Source organism: Salvelinus sp. IW2-2015, linkage group LG4q.1:29 (genome assembly GCF_002910315.2).
Source record: "Salvelinus sp. IW2-2015 linkage group LG4q.1:29, ASM291031v2, whole genome shotgun sequence".
NCBI lineage: Eukaryota > Metazoa > Chordata > Actinopteri > Salmoniformes > Salmonidae > Salvelinus > Salvelinus sp. IW2-2015.
In genome coordinates this window covers 4,263,287-4,282,027 of record NC_036842.1, presented here as the reverse complement: position 1 = coordinate 4,282,027, position 18,741 = coordinate 4,263,287, and the positions used below count along the sequence as shown (strand labels likewise).

The 18,741-nt window shown below is 46.2% G+C and overlaps 2 protein-coding genes across 2 annotated transcripts in view; both read left to right on the top strand.

The window, feature by feature from the left end:
* Positions 1 to 18,741, top strand: part of LOC111961271 (rab GTPase-activating protein 1) — a 135,593-nt gene that overhangs the window by 71,922 nt on the left and 44,930 nt on the right. Inside the window, 3 exon segments of the mRNA XM_070440596.1 lie at positions 17,176 to 17,308; positions 18,146 to 18,200; positions 18,202 to 18,217. Coding sequence (XP_070296697.1) covers positions 17,176 to 17,308; positions 18,146 to 18,200; positions 18,202 to 18,217 — 204 coding nt within the window.
* LOC111961269 (probable G-protein coupled receptor 21) lies at positions 4,790 to 11,089 on the top strand. Its single transcript, XM_023983411.3, has one exon. The coding sequence runs from the start codon at positions 5,923 to 5,925 to the stop codon at positions 7,012 to 7,014; it is 1,092 nt and encodes a 363-aa protein (XP_023839179.1). The 5' UTR covers positions 4,790 to 5,922; the 3' UTR covers positions 7,015 to 11,089.

Below are 18,741 nucleotides of genomic sequence, written 5' to 3'. Positions count from 1 at the left end.
TCAATATATCCACATCATTTTCCATCCTCATGTGCCATCTATTTTGTGCAGTGCACCAGTCCCTCCTGCAGCAAAGCACCCCCACAACATGATGCTGCTACTTCTGTGCTTCACAGTTGGGATGGTGTTCTTCGGCTTGCAAGCCTCGCCCCTTTTTCCTCCAAACATAACGATGGTCATTATGGCCAAACAGTTCTATTTTTGTTTCATCAGACCAGAGGACATTTCTCCAAAAAGTACGATTTTTGTCCCCATGTGCAGTTGCAAACCATAGTCTGGCTTTTTTATGGCGGATTTGGAGCAGTGGCTTCTTCCTTACTGAGCGGCCTTTCAGGTTATGTCGATATAGGACTCGTTTTACTGTGGATATAGATATTTTTGTACCTGGTTCCTCCAGCATCTTCACAAGGTCCTTTGCTGCTGTTCTCGGATTGAATTTCACTTTTCACACCAAAGTACATTCATCTCTAGGAGACAGAACGCGTCTCCTTCCTGAGCGGTATGACTGCTGCGTGGTCCCATGGTGTTTATACTTGCGTACTATTGTTTGTACAGATGAACGTGGTACCTTCAGGCTTTTGGAAATTGCTCCAAAGGATGAACCAGACTTGTGGAGGTCTCCAATTTTCTTTCTGAGGTCTTGGCTGATTTCTTTTGATTTTTCATGATGTCAAGCAAAGAGGCACTGAGTTTGAAGGTTGGCCTTGAAATACATCCACAGGTACACCTCCAATTGACTCAAATGATGTCAATTAGCCTATCAGAGGCTTCTAAAGCCATGACATCATTTTTTGGAATTTTCCAAGCTGTTTAAAGGCACAGTCAACTTAGTGTATGTAAACTTCTGACCCACTGGAATTGTGATACAGTGAATTATAAGTGAAATAATCTATCTGTAAACAATTGTTGGAAAAATTACTTGTGTCATGCACAAAGTAGATGTCCTAACCGACTTGCCAAAACTATAGTTTGTTTACAAGAAATTTGTGGAGTGGTTGTAAAACGAGTTTTAATGACTCTAACCTAAGTGTATGTAAACTTCCGACTTCAACTGTACATAATATATACAAAAGTATGTGGACACTTCAAAATAGTGAATTTGGCTATTTCAGGCACACCCGTTGTTGACAGGTGTATAAAATCGAGCACACAGCCATGTGACAAACATTGGCAGTAGAATGGCCTTACTGAAGAGCTCAGTTTTATTTTACCTTTATTTAACTATGCAAGTCAGTTAAGAACAAATTCAGTGACTTTCGACATGGCACCGTCATAGGATGCCACCTTTCCAACAAAGTAGTTCATCAAGTTTCAACTGCCAAACTGCCTCTGGAAGCAACGTCAGCACAAGAACTGTTTGTCGGGAGCTTCATGAAATGGATTTCCATGCCCGAGCAGCCGTACTCAAGCCTAGTGGTGTAAAGCTCGCCACCAATGGACTCTGGAACAGTGGAAACGCGTTCTCTGGAGTGATAAATCATGCTTCACCGTCTGGCAGTCCAACGGGCGAATCTGGGTTTGGCGGATGCCAGGAGAACGCTACCTGCCCCAATGCATAGTGCCAACTGTAAAGTTTGGTGGAGGAGAAATAATGGTCTGGTGCAGTTTTTCATGATTCGGGCTAGTCCCCTTCCATTGAAGGTAGATCTTAACGCTACAGCATACAATGATGTTCTAGACTATTCTGCTTCCAAGTTTGTGGCAAGAGTTTGGTGAAAGCCTTTTCCTGTTTCATCATGACAATGCCGCCATGCAAAAAGCGAGGTCCATACAGAAATGGTTTGTCTGGATTGGTGTGGAAGAACTTGACTGGCATGCACACAGCCCTGACCTCAACCCCTTTGAACACCTTTGGGATGAATTGGAATACCGACTGCGAGCCAGGCCTAATCTCCCAACATCAGTGCCCGACCTCACTAATGCTCTTGTGGCTGAATGGAAGCAAGTCCCTGCAGCAATGTTCCAACATCTAGTGAAAAAGCCTTCCCAGAAGAGTGGAGGCTTTTGTAGAAGCAAAGGGGGGACTAACTCCATATTACTGCCCATGATTTTGTAATGAGAAGTTTGACGAGCAAGGTGTCCACATGTTTTTTTTCTTCATTTTTTTCATTTCACCGTTATTTTACCAGGTAAGTTGACTGAGAACACGTTCTCATTTGCAGCAACGACCTGGGGAATAGTTACAGGAGGAGGAGGGGGATGAATGAGCCATTGTAAACTGGATATATTAGGGTGACCGTGATGGTTAAGGCCAGATTGGGAATTAGCCAGGACACCGGGGTTAACACCCTACTCTTACGATAAGTGCCATGGGATCTTTAATGACCTCAGAGAGTCAGGACACCCGTTTAACGTCCCATCCGAAAGACGGCACCCTACACAGACAGTGTCCCCAATCACTGCCCTGGGGCATTGGGATCTTTGTTTAGACCAGAGGAAAGAGTGCCTCCTACTGGCCCTCCACACCACTTCCCGCAGCACCTGGTCTCCCATCCAGGGACTGACCAGACACAACCCTGCTTAGCTTCAGAAGCAAGCCAGCGGTGGTATGCAGCAGGTGGGTAATGCTGCTGGTGGTGTGGTCTGAAAACAATGAGAGAGAGAGAAAATTAGCGTTTTTCTGCATTTTTAACACAGACTGGTATGAGCATAATGCACTTACTGGTGTGTATGGATAAGTGAGTGTTAAATAATGATGTTGTGTGTTATATGAGAGAGAGGTGGTGTGTGTGAGTTCAAGGAGAGAGAGCGAGAGTTGGGTGGGAGTAGTGGGAGTGAGGGGAGTGGCGGTCGGGGTATGCTCTGTGCGACGCCGAGCCTGTCATGGGAGGACAAGGGAGACTTCGCTCCTGCAGCTGCTTACTGGCTGGCGTTAGAACAGGGGGAGACTGTCTCTGCCTGCCTGCTGCAGAGAGACAAAGAGAGATAGAATCCGAGTGACCGAGAGAGACAGAGAGAGACTGAGACTGAGAGAGACTGAGACTGAGAGAGACTGAGACTAGAGAGAGACCGAGTGAGTGAGAGAGACCGAGGTGAGGAGAGAACCGAGTGAGTGAGAGAGACCGAGTGAGTGAGAGAGGACCGAGTGAGTGAGAGAGAACCGACCGAGTGAGTGAGAGGACGACCGACGGAGTGAGGAGAGAGAGAGGCCGAGTGAGTGAGAGAGAACGCGACCGAGTGAGTGAGAGAGACCGAGAGTGGATCGACGAGTGAGTGAGAGAGTCCGACCGACGTCGAGTGAGAGAGAGTCCGAGCCGAGTGAGTGAGAGAACCGAGCCGAGTGAGTGAGAGAGACCGACCGAGTGAGTGAGGGAGACCGACCGAGTGAGTGAGTGAGGGAGACGGAGTGAGTGAGTGAGTGAGAGAGACCGAGAGAGTGAGCGAGAGAGTGAGCGAGACTGAGCGAGACAGAGTGAGAGACTGAGCGAGAGACTGAGCGAGAGACTGAGAGAGAGAGACTGAGAGAGACAGAGGGAGTGAGGAGAGAGACCCGGAAGAGAGACCGAGCGAGTGAGTGAGTGAGACCGAGGCGAGTGAGTGAGTGGACCGAGCGAAGTGAGTGAGAACCGAAGCGAGTGAGGAGAGACCGAGCGAGTGAGTGAGACCGAGCGAGTTGAAGAGAGACCGAGCGAGTGGTGAGTGAAGAACGGGAGACGACGGAGACGAGACCGAGGGAGACGTGAGGTGAGAGCCGAGCGGTGAGAGAGAACCGAGCGAGTGAGTGAGAGAGGAGCCGAGCGAAGTGAAGAGAGGAACCGAAGACGAGTGAGAGAGGGCCGAGCGAGTGAGTGAGACCGAGTGAAGTGAGAGAGACCGAGCGGAGGTGAGACGAGCTAGCTGAGTGAGTACCGGCAGAGTGAGTGAGTGAAGACACGAGCGAGGTGAGTGAGAGAGGCGAGAAAGCGAGTGAGTGGAGTGAGGCCGAGCGACGTGGAGAGACCGAGCGAGTGAGAGAGACCGAGCGAGTGAGAGAGACCGAGAGACCGAGCGGGTGAGTGAGTAAGACCGAGCGAGTGAGTGAGAGAGCCGAGCGAGTGAGTGAGTGAGTGGAGACCGAGAGTGAGACCGGAGCGAGTGAGTGAGAGAGACGAGAGAGCCGAGCGAGGGTGAGATGAGAGAGACCGAGAGAGACCGAGCGAGTGAGTAGAGAGACCGAGAGAGACGAGCGAGTGAGTGAGAGAGACCGACGAGTGAGTGAGAGAGACGAGGGAGGTGAGTGAGAGACCGAGCGGGAGTAGAGAGATGAGAGAGACCAAGCGAGTGAGTGAGAGAGACCAAGCGAGTGGAAGTGAGAGAGACCAAGCGAGTGAGTGAGAGGAGACCAAAGCGAGTGAGTGAGAGAGACCAAGCGAGTGAGTGAGAGAGACCAAGCGAGTGAGTGAGAGAGACAGACGAGTGAGTGAGAGAGACCAAGCGAGTGAGGTGAGAGAGCCAGCGAGTGAGTGAGAGAGACGGACGGACAAGTGAGTGAGTGAGAGAGACCGACTGAAGTGCAGTGAGTGAGAGAGACCGACTGAAGTGAGAGAGAGATACGACTGAGTGAGAAGTGAAGAGAGACCGACTGAGTGAGTGAGAGAGCCGACTGAGTGATGGAGAGCCGACTGAGTGAGTGAGAGAGCCCGACTGAGTGAGTGAGAGAGCCGACTGAGTGAGGTGAGAGAAGCCCGACTGAGTGAGTGAGAGAGCCCGACTGGAAGCTGAGTGAGAGACCCGACTGAGGGGTGAGAGAGCCCGAGTGAGGCCGGTGAGTTGCCGGTAGTCGGTGAGGAACCGACGTGATCGTGGTGAGAGAGACCGAGTGAGTGGGTGAGAGAGACCGAGTGAGTGGATGAGAGAGACCGAGTGAGTGGGTGAGAGAGACCGAGTGAGTGAGTGAGAGAGACCGTGTGAGTGAGAGAGACGGAGCGAGCGAGCGAGTGAGACGGAGTCAGAGAGACGGTCTCTCACTCACTCACGGAGACAGAGACCGCGAGACAGAGACCGCGAGACAGAGACCGCGAGACAGAGAGCGAAAGAGAGAGAGACAGAGCGAGAGAAACAAGGCTGAATCAACTCCACAGAAAAGAGAGAGACTGGGTTTCTGCATCGGTATGCCTGCTCCTGCTCTCTCATTTCCACCATATGCCGCTGCTGCCTCTCTGAGGAGACCTGGACTCTGTTTAAAATGCCAGTCACCTGCTTGAGGCTACTCCTTCATCCTCAATCATTTACATTTAACATTTATACTCTCTGTTCCCGGCGTGAGAGAGACCGGGAGAGCCTGAGTGAGAAGAGTGGATGAGAATTGCCTTGCTTTTCTCCTTTCTGCTGAAGTTCCTGCGGAGATTAGCAGAGCGGGTGGTTTCGACTCTTTGGACACTATCCGTCTGAGCTGTCCGTGTTCGGAGGAAAAGACTGAAGGAGAGGACACAACATTCTCTGGAAACATCGGACTCTATATCACCTGAGATATTTGGGAACACGTGACTACATTTTTACGAGACAAACCGGTATTATAGTAAGCAAAGATGATGAAACTTGTTTGACCTTTTTATATATATTTCCCCCCTGCTCTTCATGCAGCAGGCACACAGCGCTGCACGTGTTGGCTGTGTCTTTTCTGAGGAGAGAACGAGAAGTAGGATGAGAGCCTGCCAGAGTATTTGTCCTCTGCTATCTGTGTCCTCTGTGTGACTCCTCTGTGTCTGTGCAGTGAGGGGTGCCCTGGGAGACTCCCTAGTCCCTGATCGTGGGCGAGGGCTAGTCCTCACATTGCTGCTGACATGGCAGAGGGAACACAGCTCCTCTCTTCGGGGCACCAACCTGGTCTGCTGCTGAGCTAGGACTTGGACCAGCCATTGACCATCCCCAGCCAAGTTCCAGTCCTCTGTCTCTGGATCTGGTTTCAGACCAGGGGCTTTCAGAAGGCTCACTGGCTGCAAGATGAACTTTTCCTTGGACCTGCTGGACCTTGAGCTCCTGAACCAGAGCGGCTCTCCTTTCTGCCTTCTAGACATGGGCTACTCCCAGATCTTCAACACCTGTCTTTTAGAGGTGGCCATCATCTTGCTCCTCACAGTTCTCATCATCTGTGGCAACCTGGTGGTGATCTTTGTCTTCCACTGTGCTCCACTGCTCCACCACCACACCACCAGCGCCTTCATCCAGACCATGGCCTACGCAGACTTGTTAGTTGGGGTCAGCTGCCTCATCCCTTCCCTCTCCCTCCTCCACCACCTGAAAGGGCTGGATGAAGAGCTCACCTGTAAGGTGTTTGGTTACATGGTTTCCGTGTTGAAGAGCGTTTCCATGGCGTCACTGGCGTGCGTTAGCGTGGACCGCTACATGGCGATAACGCGGCCGCTGTCGTATGCTACACTGGTGACACCGTGCCGGATCCGCGTGTGCATCCTCCTCATCTGGCTCTACTCCGCCCTCGTCTTCCTGCCCTCCTTCTTCGGCTGGGGGAAGCCTGGCTACCACGGCGACGTGGTGGAGTGGTGCGCCATGGAGTGGGGGACAAAGCCGCTCTTCACGTCGTTCATCGTGGCGCTGCTCTACGTGCCGGCCGCCATGACGGTCTGCTTCACCTACGCCAACATCTTCCGTATCTGCCGGCAACACACGAAGGAGATCAGCGAGCGCCGCGCCCGCTTCAGCACGCAGGAGAGCTCTCTGGGACAGGACGGCCAGCCGCAGCACGCGCCGGCGTGCACGGACAAACGCTACGCCATGGTGCTGTTTCGCATCACCAGCGTTTTCTATCTCCTCTGGCTTCCCTACATCCTGTACTTCCTGTTGGAGAGCGCTGGAATCTACCGTCACCCCGTCGCCTCGTTCCTCACCACCTGGCTGGCTATCAGCAACAGCTTCTGTAACTGTCTGATCTATAGTCTAACCAACAGTGCCTTCCGGAAGGGTTTAAAACGGCTATGTTCATTCTGCGTGCAGCGTGTGGACAGTAAGAATCCTTTTGGCCCTGGGCCGGGGCACGGACAGGGGCCAGTCTGCACACGCTCCACATGCCATGTGTAGGACCTCCCAGAGACCCGTGTGATGGTCGAGTCAGTGTGTCGTGTTGCTAAAGCACTAAGTGTGTCCCGTGTTGATGCTGAGCTAAGGGGAACAGGCTTCACAGGAAGTTGTGTTGCTACGGTTGTTTCCAGACAGTTGGATGTTTGCGTTCCTGGCCACAGCTGGCTCTGACAGGATCGGCTCCAGGACCTGAGCGCTTTGAGCCCCGCGTGGGAAGTACAGCCCAGCCTCTGCCATGAGAGAGGTAGAACATGGAGGGGGAGTGAGAGTCAGAATAAGGATGTGGAATTACATGACCCTAACCTTTGACTCCAGTTACGGATGACAGAGCTATGGCTACGTTGTTTCAGCGTTTTGCCGTGGATGGAGTGTTAGTTGATTGAACACCTCCCTTCTGACAGTACTTGCCAAAAACACAAACTGTAAGAACACAAGAACACATGTTCTTATGGGAGAAATATGTTTGAGACTGTGTATCTTCCTAGCAGTTTGTGAAACAATGTGTATTTGTGCCATGACTACAGTGTATTAAATGCAACAAAGTACTCACATAATTTAAAAAACTGAAAAACACTTTAATACTGAGCTAAGGGGAGCTGTCAATAACTTATTTAAATGTTTTCCCTTGTGGTTTTTATTTAAACACGGAAACTGAATATTTACAATATTGTGCTCTGAAGGGTGCAGCAAGCTCAGACTGAAGAGAAGCAAGTTACTTCATAATTAATTTTTATCTGGGCTGTTCTGAGGCAGAGGTACGGGCAGAGAAAGGGAGGACCACTTTGTTTAGAGGTTTAAACACCAGGACTAGTTTACTAGCGAGGGATCAGAGTAATCATTGACTGGATGACTTTTGTTTCAACAAGCTTCCTTATCATCAGAGCCTGTCTGACTCTGTAACCAAAGTACATTGCAGACAGTACGTTCCAGTTCACTTATGAGGAGAATGTGGTCGCTGTGTCAAAGCAGAAGATTGATTGAAAATTGATTGTTTAAGTTTCAGAGTAGTTTATCATCTCCAAAGCGTTGCCCCTTTGTCTGTTGCATCCGGTATTAACAAGCCAATACAAGTTGGCCTGATTAGTGACCTTTACTGTCTTCATTATCTAAGATTTTTCCGATGAGACTTTCTGAAAGAATGAGCGAACATCCACATCTGATTTTATTTTCGATGTCAAATTTTATTTTTCAATTATCTGGTTACTCAACGTGGTCTCAGGGCAATTCGTATTATTCTGTACATAGATCTGTGACACTTCTTTTTAGTATGATATATTACGTTATATTATGAATGCAATTGCGGTTGTACAATATCATATGATTATAGGATATGGTCTATAGTATCATTCGTCTTACCCGGTCGCACAATTGCTTACGAATTGGATGAATTAACTTCTTCGGGACGTATAGTATTATACGTCTTTCTCTGAGGCCAGGTTGCTTGTTGCGCCATACCAACAAAGGAGAATGATGAGAATAATTTACTTTGGTGGTTAGGCGACAACAATTGCGTCAAGTTGGAAGTAAATAAAGTTAATACCAGGCTAAAATACGATTTTAATGTGTGCACGATGCATTTTTTGTTATTATTTGTGAATTTATCTTTGATAGTATGTGCTTGTTTCTGTGCATCGACGTCTCTGCAATGCTCTCCCTGTCGTGGAAAATAGACTCAAGCGATCCCCGCTTCGCGAACGTGCTGCTTTTTCATGTTGTATATAGCATGTCTCATACATCATCGTGAGTTGTTAAACTGCGACTCGCGTTAACGGTGACGTGACGGCGTTATAGTTTGGCCATGGGTTAATGACAGTGAATGTTGATGGTGAATGTTGAGAAAGCTGTGAGCTGCTGTTAGCTGAGGACCAATAGGGCTCTGGTCAAAAGTAGTGTACTAGATAGGGAATAGGGTGCCATTCGGGATGTAACCTGTAACACAGGAACCTGTAGGGCTGCATTACTATACAGTACAATGAAACCGATAGAAATGATGATCTCTATGTTCAACTGTTTTTGGTCCAATGTTACTAGATATTTATTAGACCTTTCACAGGCTTTGGCCTCTTGAAACTTTTCTCTCTCTTTTTATGGTAGCCTACTCCTCCATTTGGGAGCCAAATATACAATATAATTAGTAGCTTTATTTTCTTAGTTGACCAAAGTTGAATGTGTGTTAGATGTTATATATTTCAAAAAGAACGAGACGGAATGAGAGATTTAGAGAGAAATAACGTGTAATTTAGGTGGATTTTTTTTTAATGGAAGTTTTCATGTTAGGAATTTTGCAGTGATGACGGTATGGACAGACATTGAGTTGGACTACTGTATTGTTAGGCTGCCTCTTCAATGAATACAGTGCTGTTCATCTTTATGTAGGCTAAAGGTCCATGTTACATTTCAAATGTGTACATAGTCTTATGCATGTTTTGCCTACTGTATATATTTGATGAGGTGATTCGAATAAGAAAGCTCACAATTCAAATATCGTCAAACTACAAACACTTTTGGAGACTGCCTTCGCGCAGTCAAAGGGCACAGTGCAATACGTTCATCGTTCCTCCATTTTGTCCGTTTTACTGAAGAACGACAACACGTAGGCCTATCAGACACAATCAATGCATTTAAAAAAAATATATATCTACATTTTACCACCGGTTATTGAAACAATAGATCTGTTTCTCTCTATTGACCATGTGATGTTCCTGAACTGTTAGTGATATCCTGGTAATAATAGTGTTTCTGCCAGAGTCATCACACGCTGTTCACCGCTTTATTACTTTCACATGACTTTCTCCGTGACTCTTCTGCCCTTTGGAGATGTGTGTGGGTGCTTTGTATGCTACTATGTTTGATGTGCGAATGCATAGTTTTTTTTGTTAATGTTTGGGTCTTTTTTAGTCTGTTGGATACTGACAGGCGGCTCGGTTCTCTCAAAACCTAATATTTGCTCACGGAAGTATGCCAAATATTGATTGGGTTTCCTACTGTTGTACTTTCGAACAGGCTCTTATTTTTTCAGATACTGACCACTTAGTATTCCGTTGAGGTGGATTTTCTACTTCTTAAACAATTCCTTACATTTGTATACCATTTTCCATGCTTTCGGGTTAATGGATTTACTGATATTGTTGTGTATTTAAAAGAGAATTTAGGTGTTCTTCTTTTGAGGAAGATATGAGTTCAACATTTGGCAGTATCTCCATCTAGGTGTCAGTTTAGTTGAACTCTATTCAATCCAGCAGTCAGTTGACGGTACTTTAGAAAGGGGCAAAACTGGGGGAAAGGTTTCTTGCTTCGCTATTTTGCTGATGTACGTTTTTGGGGACATTTCAATGCCAAAGAACCACGGCAAGTCCTTTTTCTTTTTCAATGTGGGAAAACATCAAAGTGCTAGGGTTAGTGATCCCGGGGACCCAAACTCCCATGATGACCTGCTCTCGACAGTGCCATATTAGGATGTTGTGAGACCTGATATGATGCTGGAAACGTCCATGCCAAATCTGGGACAGTTTTGTGGCCCAAGCTTTACTAGAGGACTACACACCCACGCACACAGGGTGCACACACACACACACACAGGGTGCACACACACACACACACACTGTTTTCCCTTCTGTTAGCCAACATGTCCTTATTGAATTTTCTCATATGTATTTTCTTAATGCTCTAAATTGTCAGGCCAGGCTCTCTTAATGGCTAGCTCATGACCCGGCTGTTTTAAGTGGCTCAGCTCTTTATCGGATTAAGAGGAGAATGGACACATTAACAAGAAGGCCGTTTGGCTGGAAATGTCCCAAAACATGGTTGAAAATGTGACTTAAAAAAAAAAAAGTGATGTTTAACATTGGTTGAACTCTATTCAATGTTTCAATTATTCATCGCAAATGCTGGGTAAACTGAATGTTGTGGGGCTTAAACATAATCATGTTCTCCATGTTATTTAAGGCTAGTTAACTAACTCAGTACCATGAGCCTTGTAATGATGTCATGTTGTAGAGTAGAGTTGTCTGGAGATATTTCTATTCTGGTGTATTATTCTGCACTGAGCAAATAAATGTGATCTTATCTAAAGGAATCACACTTCCTGCTTGTTATTCTTGCTTTGTGCTTTGAGAAAACGTGGACGTGTGCGTGCTTGTGGGCTCACTGAGATGTGCTTGTACACTATATGGGCGTGTGTGTGTGTCAGTGTTACCACACATGCATACCTGCACATGATGGACACGTGTTTGTGTATGCTATCGACTTATCGTTACCACAAATAGAATACCAGGGATCAGCTTTCACCACATCTTCAGTCTTTCAGGTCCTGTACATTATTTGTGAAATCAGCCAAAGTTCATCTGAAGAAGAGCTTTTTTCATATGTGGGTTATTCTTAGCTCCCTGCCTGTTAGCTAGCCTGTTAGCTGGAGCCAGAGGAGCTAGCCGGCTGTACAGAGGAAAGGAACAGTACCACACCCTATACACACACAGACACCTCTGCCCAGCCTGGCTCTGTATTCAGGGCTGAGGGTGGCTGTCTGAGGGAGGGCAGGTTGCTCCGCCACACAGGGCCTGAGTAGGAGACGGAGGAGAGCCCTCTCTACCACCCTTCCTCCTCCCCTCCTCTTTCTCTCCCTCCCACCATACTTCTTTCATTGCCCCACTCCAGGTCTCATAATCAGCCCTAAGTAAAAAAAATAAAAATAAAAAATGCCATTTCAGCCATTGTGTTGGGTCAGAATAAACCTGAGCTGTAAACAATGGAGGAACAGGTTAAAGTGCTTCCTGCAGAAGTCACACACACACACACACAGACACACACACCGTCTCGCTCCATCACTAACAACGTGTTTTTTTTCTCTCCCGACTCACGCGAAGGCTCTAGATGGACAGAGGCTAATTGGTGTTATGTCACTGAGCTTTTTAAAGTGTCTCAGAGCCAGAGATAACCCTCCCGAACATAAACATGGATCCTTATCGGTGATGGAGACCAATGGCTCACATGCCTCAGTCCAGCGCTACATCCCTATATCCTTATATAGTGCACTCCTTTTGACCCCATAGGGCTCTGGTCAAAAGTAGTGCCCTATATAGGGAATAGGGTGCCATTTGGGACACAGGCATTGATGTTAGCCACCCCCTACTACCCCTAGGGTGTGGCGCAATGGCTGGAAGGAGAGGAGAAGTCCGTCCACCACTTAGGTCTTTGTTTATTCTTCTTTTCTTCCGTCCATTCTTCTCCTGCTTGCTTTCTTTTGGTTTCAGTCTTCCTCTTTGGAAGTAGGAACAGAAAGCTTGATGGAGATTAGGATGGAAGGAGAGAGGGAGTTGGTGGGTTGGGTCCAGTTGTTGCAAAGTTGGTGTACATGAGTAATAAAGGCATAATTCGCTGATTTTATGAGGGGGGGGGGGGGGGATATATAAAAAAATATATAGATATTTATCAGCAGCCCTACTTCCTAGGGCTATGTCTGCGATGACTAGCTAGACCAACAACAACAAAATGTCCTAAAACAAATGGTCTTCTGATGTGATTTTAGCATTGACATGGACTCAGAACATCAAATGTCATTGTTTCTCTATGAATAATTGTAATTCGATAGTAAAAAATAAAAACGGGGAAAAATGATCAAGAAAACAGAATTTGGGAAAATACATTTGAAAGGTTAAAGAAACAGTAGCTCACGACATTTTTCATCATTTAAAAGTAGCTCTCATGCTAGAAAAGTGTACCACATTTCTTATACCGATGCGTTTAAATCCTTGAAGAGGAGTAAACGAGGGCGCACACTGCCACACTTCAGGACGATAACTAAAATTGGTCTGTTGGTGACCTGACATCCAGCCGTAATAATGGTGCTGGTAACTACTACCTGGTACTGTAGCTAGTGCTGAATCATTTCCTCTGTGCCGGTGCTGAGCCAGTCAGTCAGCCAGTGACTCTCACCGTTACTGTGTAAATACTGTCCGCCATATTGGTCCAGATATCTAGCGCTGAATCTGCCCCTAAATCACTGGCTGACTGGCTCAGCTCAGTGACTGACTGAGACTGTGTAGCTGTGTGTGGAATATGTGCATTATTTAAATGCTGTTCTGTTCCAGATAAACAGAGCATCAATAATGGAACCCGGGGGTAATTAATATTTGAAAAGGGCGCTGCAGAGTTGTCTGTCTGTCTGTCCGTTTGTGTGCCCATACGTGTGTGTACTGTAAATACAGTAATTCCATTCCGTGTGGCGCCGCGTCAGAATAGGGATCCCTGGGGGGAAACATGTCAATACCGCCTGGGTTCCACTCTGGCTGTCGTAATAAGCCCGGTTGCCATCTGACGTGTACTACATGTGTTACTGTAAGGCAGTGCTTCTCAATTATTTTCTGTTACGCCCTAGGAAGAAGTAAACATTTCGCGCCCCACAACTCTCCGCCGCGACTGTAAATAGTATCATTTGTCTATAAAATTGTTATAAGTACACCTCTGCATAACATTGTATCCTTATTAACATTAAAGAAAAGAAAAGAGAAAAAAGAAAGAAATATAGATCAACTTACAACGAAGAATAACTTTATTAACATTGTTTTTTAGTCTGTAACAGAAAAGACTTAAAGTGCATCAATTTGCTTGAAAAAACAAACAAATTCAATCCTTATTTAAACTGTAATTTTTTTTTGACAATTTGATACTGAAAAATGTAATTAAATATAATCAATAAATAATAATAAATTCAAATTGATCAGCAACATTAACTCAGGAGCACAATATATGAAACACGTTGACCTATAAAACAAAAATGAATAAAACAATTTGTGCTGATTTTTTACAATCAAAATGAGGAAGTCAAGATTAACGGCTACAATGAGCACGTTTTGCAGAGCACAGCTTTTCGAAGCGGGGTTTGAAGCATGATACTGCAACTCTCAGCTCCTGCTCAATGTTTAGCTGGGACCTGTACTTGGTCTTCAGTGCAGCAACAGCAGAGAAGCCAGTCTCACAAAGATAAGATGTTGCAAAAGGAAGAAGAATGCCCATGGCCCTCTGCCCTAAGAGTGGATACTGCCTCTCTACACTCAGCCAGAATTCACTCAGTGTCTGTGATGTGAACCTCAGGCTCAATGTGGAGTCAGACGTCATATCAATGAACTGGTCCTCTGCAGAGCTGAAACCAGTTGGAGCTGGTGCATTGAAAGGATCTCTCACCCAGTCATATTGGGAACTGTTCTCAGGGAAGTACTTTTTAAAGAATCCCATCAGTGATGAAATATGCTCCTTAATATATGGAATCACTGAGGTGGCATCATAGTCAGTAGTGTCAACAAATTCATGCAGGTTCTCGAATGAATCAGTATTTCCTTCATCRAGTCGCCTGCCCCACATTGCAAGCTTTGGAGTGAAAGAGCCGATCTTGTCTGTGACCTGAGGGAGGTGTTTATCTTTCCCTTGAAGCTGTAGATTTAGTTCATTTAGCTTTCCAAATATGTCACTCAGGTAGGGCAGTTTTGGCCAGGAAGTTTCATCACAACATTTTTCTGCGAGGTCATACTTGTGCTCTGCTCCGAAAACATTCTTATCTGCTCTCTGAGCTCAAAAATTCGGGACAAGACTTTCTCTCGTGACAGCACCTTGCTTTCACTGTGAACAGCACAGCTTGATGTTCAGCTCCCATCTCCTCACAGAATAGCAGAGCAGACTCTTGTTTTTAGTGTCTTTATAAAATTTGACTACACCTACCAATGTCAGTCATAACCTCATTTAATTCAGAGGAAATGTGCCTTGCCTGCAGTGCTTCTCTGTGTATAACACAGTGTGTCCACTCAGCATTAGTGAGGCTTCTTGATGAATGCCGAAGTCTTTTCTCATCCCTGCCATGGTCTGTGCACCATCACTGCAAACACCAATGCAGTTCTCCACTTTACCATTCTCAGTCAGGAAGCAGTCCAGCATTTTGAATAGCTCTTCAGCTGTGGCTCTGTCTCTGACATATTTACAAAAAAGTAGATCCTCACACAGGGAGTGTGTCATGTCAAAACGTACATAAGCGATAAACAAACAGTCTTTGTTGCTGCCAGTTGCTTCATCGAACTGTGGGGCAAAACGTTTGTCTTTGAGTTTATCTACCAGCTGTTCTTTAAGATCGTTTTAGCAATGTCATGTCTGGCGCCAGTGTCATTGGACAAGGGATAGTTTTTATTTTTGCAGCACTTGCGTTCATCCAGCATGACAGAGACCATGTCTAATGCTGCAGCAGTATCAGCTCCTCTGCTATGGAGTGGGTTTTTTTTGCACTGAGCAATTTGGTACGCCACCTTATATGATGCTAACAGTGCTCGCTGGTTTACTGAAGTAGCATTCCAAAGCGGGACGATTGTTAGAAATATTCGACACGTTTTCGCTGAAAAAATTAAAGCGGCTTATCAGCGTGATTGGGGTTATGTCTTTAAGTGACGCCTTAATTTTTTGGCTTCATGCTGTCCGCTGCCAACATTTTTAGACACAGTAAACATACCGGTCTTTCCTCGTCTCCCACCGTAGTCACAGTGAAGCCAAGCGCTACATAGCGTCGTCATTATTTCCTCGTCTTAGCTTTCAGGAGACTTTAGTTTGACTCTCATTATCTCCGTCTCTCTCCGCCTTTCTTTTCATCCCTGTTAAATATTTTTCCATGGTGTCTCTTAAGGGTTTGTTATCTGCACTTCATATCTCCTGCTCTGTGCTGTGTGCTCTTGTTCGGTGCAAAAAAAAAACTACTCCCTGCGGCAAAAAAAGCATGTTCCCCGGTGTCACACGCCCCCCCCCCCGGCATCGCTCCGAGCCCCCCCAGGGGGGCGCGCCCCACTATTTGAGAAGGACTGCTGTAAGGTGAGCACAATAACATGGAGGGCGGCTGGTAACCGGAGCTGAGCTGAGAGGATCCATTCACACCCGTCTGTGTCATTTAATCTCTTTTTTTTCTTCTTCACATCATAGTATTTCTATCAAACATACTTTCATTAAAGTTATTTGCATTCACTTTTCCCCTGAAATAGATTTGTCCGGAAGCAACACTGTTCTAAAAGTTATTTAGCTCTTTGTGCCACTGCGGCAGGCAAACCTGCCTGCACGAAAAACAATGTACTGTCTTCGAGACAACACGTTAGTCACTGGAGAGACCCCGAGAGACAGGCTGAGCGTGCCAGTCAATGGTACAGAATACATATTAGGTACTTTGTGATTCCTTCTCACGGTACCTCTTAACTGAACACGATAGGGGCGATGAAACATCAAAAGCGTGCTGGGAGACCATTGGGCGCAACTCGGCTGCAAGGGAATCTTCCAGCAAGACAACCCCATGCACACATCAGAAATCTACAAAGAAATGGTTAATTGACAACAAAATCAAGTTTCCAGACTTGAACCCCATTTGAAAACCTGTGGTTTGAATTGAAGAGGGCAGTCCGTAAGAGCAGGCGAAGGAAATGAAGGATCTGGAAAGATTCTGTATGGAGGAATGGTCTAAGATCCCTCCCAATGTGTTCTCCAATCTAATAAAACATTTTAGAAAAAGGCTCAGTGGCGTTATCTTGTCAAAGGGGGGTGCTGGAGTATTGATTTAAAATAGGGAATCCTATTATTTTGATCGTTATTTTTTAAAAGATTTTTTTATTTTTTTTGTTAAAAGCAAAATCTCTTTCTCTGAGCAATTGTATTAGTATAAAATATATCGCCTTTTTTTCTCTTTTTGCATTCAATATAGCTCAGTATTTGTTATTTATTTTATAGTATTTTTTGCTCATCTTTATCAAGGGATCCAATTATTCCAGGCCCCACTGTATGCTGTGTTCAGTGGCCTTTCCTCTCCCCTCTGCCTCTCCCCTCCCATCCCCCCTCTCTTCTCCCAGAGAGACTGACTGAGAGGCTGCATTTACCATAGAACACTGTCCCCTGGTGGAGCCAGAGCAGAAAGGTCTGTTGACTGGTCTGGTATTGTGATGTGGAGGATTTTGTACCGTTTGCTTCCTTACTCTTCAGCTGGTTGGATTCCTTAGGTGCTTACTGGACTTTATGTACAGAGTCAGTGGCTAATTGGGGAAGTTCTAACTCCAGGGGAACAGCCAATTTAAATGTAACTTTATGGACTTCACTGACCGTTTCCTTTCTCTCGTTCCCTCTTTTTCTCTCTCTTCTCTTGTCTGACCCTCCCAGGAGTCTCCCCAGGACAGTGCCATCACCAGAGACATTAACCGGACTTTCCCAGCTCACGACTATTTCAAGGACACTGGAGGAGACGGCCAAGACTCACTCTACAAGATCTGCAAGGTGAGGAGAGGAGGGAGCAGTAGGAGAAGAAGACAGATGAATTATCCCCAAGGGGAAAATGGTCGCGCTTCAGAATCGTAAAAATTGCATTACAACACATTACTAGGAGGGACGGTCCCGCGACTGCTCAAAGATTGGTTGGAATAAGAAGCGAAGAAAAACTGAAACTGGAGCCAAAAAAACCTGTAGCTACCGCCAATGCTTGGCTGAGCAGTAAGCACTCCGCCATCGAGACTGTATTATTATTGACGGGGAAAGTTAGGTTTTTGATTCGGATACTAATTACGGAAGTGGGTCAATGGGGCTAACAAAGTTAGAAAGTGTGTGTGTGTGTGTGTGTGTGTGTGTGTGTGTGTGTGTGGTGTGTGTGGTGGTGTGTGTGTGTGTGTGTGTGTGTGTGTGTGTGTGTGTGTGTGTGTGTGGCGTGTGTGTGCTCTCCTGTACGTTTGATCCATATCCGTTTGTACCGCGTGCGTTTCAGCATTGACTGTTTTAGCAAGCAGTCATATTTATACAGGGTTTACAGAGTAGCTTAGAAGGCTAACTGCTCAGACTCCTTCTCTCTCGATTCCATTCAGAGTTCAGGGAGTTTTATTATGTTATCTGTTACGACCAATGGTAATTTTCCGGAGAGTTGTAGTGGATCCAATGGCTCACTGGGTTTTTATTACTGCATCTTAATGTGTCACTGTCATGTTGACAGTTCTGTACGACGTGTGGCTTTGGATAAAAGCAACTGATGTATGACATGTTTTATTGTTTTATTGTAATACAGAGAATGTACTTTACATAGCAGTAACATCTGGTTTCTGGTCCTGTTCTTAACGTGCGCGTTTTTCCTCTGCTCCCTCCCCAGGCCTACTCAGTGTAATCGATGAGGAGATTGGCTACTGCCAGGGCAGTCTTCTGGCTGGTGCTGCTGCTGCACGTGAGTTACATATGAAAAGCAGAGTGGGAGCTGATCTAGACACGCTGTCTGTCCTCGTTCTCTTCTCGTTCTCTTCGTTTCTCCGTTCTCTCTCGTTTCTCTCGTCGTCTCTGTTCTCTCTCGTTCTCTCTCTCTTCTTCTTCTCTTCTCTCTTCTCTCTCTCTCTCGTCCTCTTCTCTCTTCCCTCTTCTCTCTCTCTCCCTTCTCTCCTCTCTCTGCTCTCTCTCTTCCCTCTCTCTCTCTCTCTCTCTCTCCTTCCCTCGTCCTTGCTCTCTCTCTCTCTCTCTTCTCTTCCTTCCGTCTCTCTCTCTCCTCTCTTCCTCCTCGTCCTCTCTCTCTTCTCTCTCTCCTTTATCTCTCTCTTCTCTCTTCTCTCTCTCTCTCTCCTTCCTCCTTCCCTCCTCTCCTCTCTCTCTCTCTCCTCCTCTCTTCTCTCTCTCTTTCCTTCTCTCTTCTCTTCTCTCTCACCTTCTCCTCTTTCTCTTCTTCTGCTTCCTCTCCTCTCTCCTCTCTCTCTCTCCTTC

Bases quoted from the DNA above. Each gene is read 5' to 3' on its own strand.
- LOC111961269 (XM_023983411.3), top strand. From the start codon at position 5,923: ATGAACTTTTCCTTGGACCTGCTGGACCTTGAGCTCCTGAACCAGAGC.